At 31.8% G+C, this 7,115-nt stretch overlaps 1 protein-coding gene across 1 annotated transcript; it reads right to left on the reverse strand.

The window, feature by feature from the left end:
- Positions 1–360: 360 nt before the first annotated feature.
- On the reverse strand, positions 361–2,014 carry LOC139512771 (uncharacterized). Its single transcript, XM_071300673.1, has 2 exons — positions 1,128–2,014; positions 361–1,058 (listed from the first exon to the last, which is right to left on the reverse strand). Exons 1-2 carry the CDS (start codon positions 1,942–1,944, stop codon positions 880–882), a joined length of 996 nt encoding a protein of 331 aa, XP_071156774.1. The 5' UTR covers positions 1,945–2,014; the 3' UTR covers positions 361–879.
- Positions 2,015–7,115: the final 5,101 nt, after the last annotated feature.

A 7,115-nucleotide genomic window follows, 5' to 3' on the forward strand; every position in this document is an offset into this window, starting at 1 on the left:
AGTCACGACCCAAAATTGCATTTCTGTTCATGTCAGATACTACATAAAAAGTATGATTCATTTTGTTTCCTTTCATGTTAAAGTCTAAATTTATACTTCCTAAAACATTTAAAGAAGCCCCGTTAACTCCTTGTAAATTGACTTTCTTTTTTTCTAATTTTGGTAATCCCTTAATTGAATTGTAAATCTTATTATGCAATAAAGATACTGAAGCTCCACTGTCAATTAAACTTCTAACTTTCATATGTGCAATTTTAATCAAACAAGAATTTGGATTTCCCGCTAAATTAATTTCAAATGTTTCTACTTGTTCATTTTCAATTTTGTTTTCTGATGCATTTTTAAATAATTTTTGTTCTTGATAAGTTTCAAAATTTCTATTTTGTATATTTGAATTTCGCGCTCTAACCTTTTTATTTCCGTTGAATTTTGAATTTCGCGCCATATTTCCTTTGTTTACTTCCGGTTTTGATTTGAAATTTCGCGCCATTTCTTCTTTATTTGTTTCCGGTTTTGATTTGAAATTTCGCGCCACTTTTTCTTTATTTGTTTCCGGTTTTGATTTGAAATTTCGCGCCATTTTTTCTTTATTTGTTTCCGGTTTTGATTTGAAATTTCGCGCCATTCTTTCTTTGTTTACTTCCGGTTTTGAATAACGATTGTTGAATCTTTTATAATAATTTTTATTCTCGTGATAGGTAGAATTGTTAGAACATGCATTGTTAAAGTCTGTTGATTTGTTATTTATTTTTTTTAACCATGATTCATATATATTATATACAGGTTTTGTATATCTATAATTAATTTTTCTCTCAAACCTCTTATTTCCCTTAATTCCCTTAAAAGTCTCCCTATTGGCTTCAGCATAAAGAGACCGTCTTAGTTTAAATTTTCCCTCGGTTTTCTAAATTGTTCATTTGATCTTGCCCTACAATTTCTTTCATAATGACCTGGTTTACCACAGTTCCAACAGAAGAATGTTCTTCTTTGTTGTCCTGTCGAGTCAGACTTGTTTTGTACAGAATTAAACCTTCTAGGATATGTATTTGCATTATTACCTATCGTGTTGTCATTAAAATTGTTTTGTACAGAATTAAACCTTCTATGATATGTATTTGCATTATTACCTATCGTATTGTCATTAAAATTGCCTCGGGGTACATGTAATTCGGCACGCGAACTTACTGTGTTGACATGAAATTTAGTTTTATCCCGACAATATTTTGCCTTATGGCCAAATCTGTTACAATTGTTACATTTCACACCTATTTCTCGGTAATGCGATATGTCCATTGGAGTTATATTACGCTCATTACTGTTATTTTTCTTTAAGTCAAATTTTCGTCTTAATTGTGTTTCAGCCATTGCCGAGTTTACTGCTTGAGCCAAAGTTTGTGGATTTTCACGCATTATTTTCATTCTCAAATAATCCTGATACAACCCATTTATGAAAAAGTTAACTAATTGAAGTTGAACTATTGGTTGATTGATATCTTGCCCTCTAAAAGCATCTGTTGCTAACGTTAAAATTCGTTCTCCAAATATGGGAACATTTTCGCCAATTTTTTGATTAACCTTGTTCAAAAGTTCAAATGCATATGATGCATCAGGAATATGCCCATAACGAAAATTCAATTGAGTTTTTAGATTATCCCAATTATTATTCACCTGATCAGTTTCTCTTAACCACCTAGCAATGAAATCGCTTACTGGCCCTACAGATGTTTGATAACATATCATTTTACAATCATTCGGACCTAAATTTGTTATCATTGCATATTTTTCTATAGATCGAATCCATTGAGAATATTTTTCTGAATTTGAACCGTCAAAGCCTTCAACTATCGAATTGACACCGTTTGCAGTTAATTTTTGAGTAAGACCTTGAACTTGTGTTGCTAAATTTTGAAAAACTAACCCTACATTAAATTCTTGTTCAGCCATTTTTCGAGAATATAATAATTAAGATTATCAAATAAAATATCACACGTACCTTAGTATTTTTCAGAATTCATCCTGGCACGGTTAACCAAAAAGAGAACTTATAACAAGATATAGTTTTGCTATATGTTTATTAGCTTGCCTGAGCCGGTCTAATTCATACAATCAAATACACAAGTATATATACAAAATATAACGGTGTCAAGGTTTCTATTAATTTGACCATTATAGTCTTAAATCAAAAGATACAGGGATGAATATCTATTAAGTTGTCTCTATTTGACATGTTTTGACATGTTTTGACCAACCTGGAGATTGATGGTCAAAGAATGCACGTATTTCTCGTGTTTTAACTAATTGCTACATGTCACCATCTGGTCTGAATGTAAACATGTATATATATATATATATATAACCTATAGAGGTCAATTGAACAACCTTTTACAAGGTCATGTTTTTCTTAATAGATATTCCCCTGAATTCTATTCAATTTAATAAACATTTTTGAGAATATATAATCCTAAATATAAATGTAAATATATATAATATATATTTATATATATATTTTAAGCCATCATATTGTCACACAACGAACTCAACATTTTAATACCAATTACCCTACCAGGCCAGACATTAATACTCAATTGGATCAGAATTGAAAAAAAACAAAACTGTTTGCTAGATATTTGGTAAATCATTTCCCAAATTAACAGTTCATAATAATTTAACAAAACAGATGTGGCCAGTTACCAATCCTAGGATGCCTGGTTAGTTTTGAAATTAAAATCACAGTTTTAAATCTAAATAATGGTATAAATCAGTCAAATCCTTCAAAAAACAAAGCATAGCCAGTCACTTATTACTGTGAGAATGTGTCACAATAGAAAGGACAGAATATTTCTTAGAGGGCTGAACTGAATATTACAATTTAACGTGGTAAAGGCCAAGGAGAAATGTCAGTGAATTAAACCATTATCAATTAAATGATTTTAAATTTTTCAAAAGCATGTTCAGTCAAAAAATTTAAGCTATTGAAAGGGAGATTGACCTCAGATTCGAGGTCAAGAATCTTAGAAAACTTGAAATTTTTATTTCTCAAGATTTGAAAACAGAAAGACGAATCTTCCATAGAAGGAAACATTAGATAAGATAAGAGAGACAACTCCTGTCTAACAACAATGAGATTGAAATCAAATTATAAGCTCCTGAAAAATTTAACTTTTTATGAAATATTTTAAACTAGTAAATATTGAATAATTTCTATAAATATGTATGAGTTGTTGATCATTTTGAAGATGGGATCGGAAACCACGAATTTAAATGATATGAGCAGTAGTTTAAAAGTCAGAAATCTTAAAAACAGATTAAATAGAAAAAAGTAAAATCACAAAACTACTGAACTTAGAGGAAAATCAATTCGGAAAGTCCATAATCACATGGCAAAATCAAATAACAAAATGAAATTTTGAAGATAATTTCGAATTCAGATAAACATAACAATGAATGAAAGGTTTATTCATGCCAAAACTTGAAATGATACTACAGAAAAAAGTATAACAGATAGGGTTATGGACACTTTTCATTTAATTGACAATCAGTTGCGCATAAAAAAATAGAAAGTAGTGAAATTCCAGGAAATTTCCACACACACGAAAAGAATTATTACAAATACCTTCCGATAAACTTACTACTTTCTTGTAGGGACCGATGGAAATTTTTATCATGCAGGTCTTATTAACACAAAAATAATACATGGACAGCTACTCCCATTCCATACCTACAACCTTTAAACCGGTTTTTGATTTTGAATTTAAGATCCAACATCAGTAAGGCATATGTAATGCCTGTTACGCAAAATATACCTGATGGCTAAGTTAGATTTTGCATGGAATTTCGCAAAATGAACGCTCTTTGGGATCACGAGTGGGATCCGTTTCCAAAAAATATATATATGCTAGTTTAGACTTTTTAACTGTTGGCTCAGATAGATTTCCACGGTCGACTTACATAGAGGCGGGTGTGATATTGGGAGTTTTATATTGAAGAATGCTTAAGTAGCCATAAATGACTAGCCCAGTTCAGTTTATTGTGGTAGCGTCTGATCTCTGCAGATCAAACGTTTCAGAAATTGATAGAAACAAATATAGGAAAAATTTCCAGTATGCAAGGATATTGTTTTGCTGTTTAAAAAAAAAGATAAATAACTGAAGTTTTTTGGATATTTAGTGTGAAAAACAATATGATCTAGCTAAAATCGAATGCGTCAAAAATTATTCTCCAGCCTCAAACTAAAACAGGAAGCTTTGTATCGATTATCAGTATATTATACACATTCGTAAGTCAATATTTCTAAAGTGGTGAGTCATTTAGCTAGAGAAAAAAATGTAACTTAGCTTTTAATAATTTAAAGGAGTTAGGTTCACTTTTGCCACTTTACAAAGAAGAATGCAACTTCAGTTTGGATTCATTGTGACATTATTGGACATAGGTGCAGATCTTTCCCAAAACTAAGAGGTTGCAAAAAAGAGGTACCCAATGTCACTCGTACCTTTTTATAGGAGCCAAAGACATTACTTGACAAACGAAGAATTTCTTGCAGTTGCAACTTTCGTAAGAAAATATTGTAATATTTAATGGGAATATCAATTCGTTATACGAAGTCATCATGCCTCATCGGAGTGGGTTCAACTCTAAAGGCCTGATAGTCAATTGAATCATCATTATTGGCAATTTCAAATTTGATATTCAATATAGGAATTGGTCTTTGTATACTAATTCTGACGCATTATTCAGTACTTACTTGTGGAAGTGTTGATGTTACATATCAAGAAATTCAAAACGTGCTACCCTGAACTCAATACCTGAACGATTAATTTTACAAACAATATTTTAAAGTTAACGCCAAGTTAGAGGTCATGTGGACTTAAAGATGTTTAATCTTCCGGTCAGAAGTGATGATTTATGTCATATAGAGTAAGATAAAAGGAGATTCGCTGTCTTGTTTACCTTTTTAAACATATTGTTATATTGAAGGATTGAAATTTCTGCTGGCAGGATTACCATGATAAACATTTGATTTCATTACATGGCTGTATCTCGGTCTACGCGTTTTTATAAAAAAAAAATTATATAAAGACTTAGTTATATATAACAATAAAGAATGCATTGTAAAATCACGTTTTTTAACACCTTTAGGTTTGGTTGTCAAGAAATATGGTCACAAACGCCCTACTTTAGCAAGGGTTTAACTAATTGGCGAGTGAAGTCCAGGGGTAAACACATTTTCCTTCAAAAGACAGCACTTGAAATCGGCAAATTTCTCACAACAAAGCCACCATAATTACCTTTTAAAAGTTTAAATGTTACGTTCACTATACCAAGTGGTTAGTATCATAAACTATTTCTGTGTATTATTCAAGGTCCTGAAAACAGTCCAATCGCACTTGCAACCATGAGAGTACTGTTATTCGTTCAGTTTTATCCGGTTACTGCGTATGCTTTAAATAAAGGCAACCGTTACTGTAGTAAACCGCTGTTCAAAAGTCATAAATCGATTAAGAGAAGAAAACAAATCCGGGTCACAAAATGGAACCGAGGGAACCACATCAACTATAAAAGGAAAACAACGAAACAACAACAACAACAGCAACACTGAAGTGCAACATAAACTAACGACAATGCAATACACACAGAAACCAAATTTAAGATAACAAATGTCATTTTCCTGACTTGGTACAGGACATTTTAATGAAAAATGATGGGTTGGACCTGGTTTTGTGGCTATATAAAACTGGCGCTTTTATGGCAATGTTAAATATAGCACTGAAATGACATTACATGACAGAAATACAGTAAAAATAAATGCAAGAACATTTAGAACAGGGAAAAACACTAATAAAGAATAGAAAAGTACATTTCGATATGATAACCACAGAATAACAAAACAATGGATATCAACATCAACACTTCCACAAGTAACGGCTGCTGACAGAAAATACAAAGCATGCCATAAGGAAATAGATGTATTATTGAACGACTTTCATTGACTTTTAACAGGCACATTAGAGTTTAATCTTTATAAATATGTCATGTATGGGGTAATTGAAACTAGACTTTATAAGGGATAAGGGAAAATATCTTTGAAAAAGAGGGGCGACAGATACCAGAGGGATGTTCAAACTGATATGTCGAAAATAAATAGACAACGTTATGGTTAAAAAGGAAAAGACAACCAATACTAGTAATACACAAAACGAAACATAGAAAACTAAACCCTGAGCACCACGAACCACTGCAAAAACTGGGACTGATCTCACATGCTATAGAAGGGTAAGCAGATCCTGTGTTGCTCATGTTATTACAAAACCGGGAATAAAGTAAATTCGAAGGTTACATTCAGGCAAATGGTTCGGGATTGTAGTTAATACTTTAGAAACATGTCTCCACCATCTGTGAAACGTGTATTCCATAACGCTTAACCTACTAGTGATGTGGTCCGTTAAAATTACGAAGACATGACTTCAACTTCACCACTTGAAACTCATGATTTACTGGCTTCCTCGTGAACAGCAACACTCTATCAATGATAGAAAAACACTCTGTATGGAGGCTCTTCTGGAATGTTGCTACATAGAAATGGAAAGTATAATTGGAAAGCTGAATAATGTTTTTCGTCATACAGTTTTGTTTCAACTTACCCTCATTGTCAATTTCTAGATGTAAGTCAAGATATGAGGCAGACTTTTTATTCACCGAGGGTATCACCAGCCCAGTAGTCAGCACTTCTGTGTTATTTTGAAGTTCGGTATCTTTGCTTTTTTTTCACACCTCAAATTAAAAAAAAAGCGTTTTTACCATATTAGACAGGTACATATCTTCATAAATGGTTTCCTTTGAATCCACTTATAAATTAGGTAATTCAACTTTTACATATTTTGAAACATAAAAAAAAAAAATTGGAAAAAATACGTTATAAATTCCATGCGTCCTAAGCGCTTTTATGAATTTACTTTCATCAGGAAAGCTCAATGCCAAATATATGAAAGTTAAGGATGAAAAGTGATATGTCAGGAACTTACCAGTCACTCAAGAATAAGGCTTTAAATATTTAAACTGACATATCACTTTTCAATTGTTCATGTGTATCCATAATTTTTTATTGGTGGTTGTTCTCA

The sequence above is a fragment of the Mytilus edulis genome, chromosome 2 (assembly GCF_963676685.1).
Source record: "Mytilus edulis chromosome 2, xbMytEdul2.2, whole genome shotgun sequence".
NCBI classification, from domain to species: domain Eukaryota; kingdom Metazoa; phylum Mollusca; class Bivalvia; order Mytilida; family Mytilidae; genus Mytilus; species Mytilus edulis.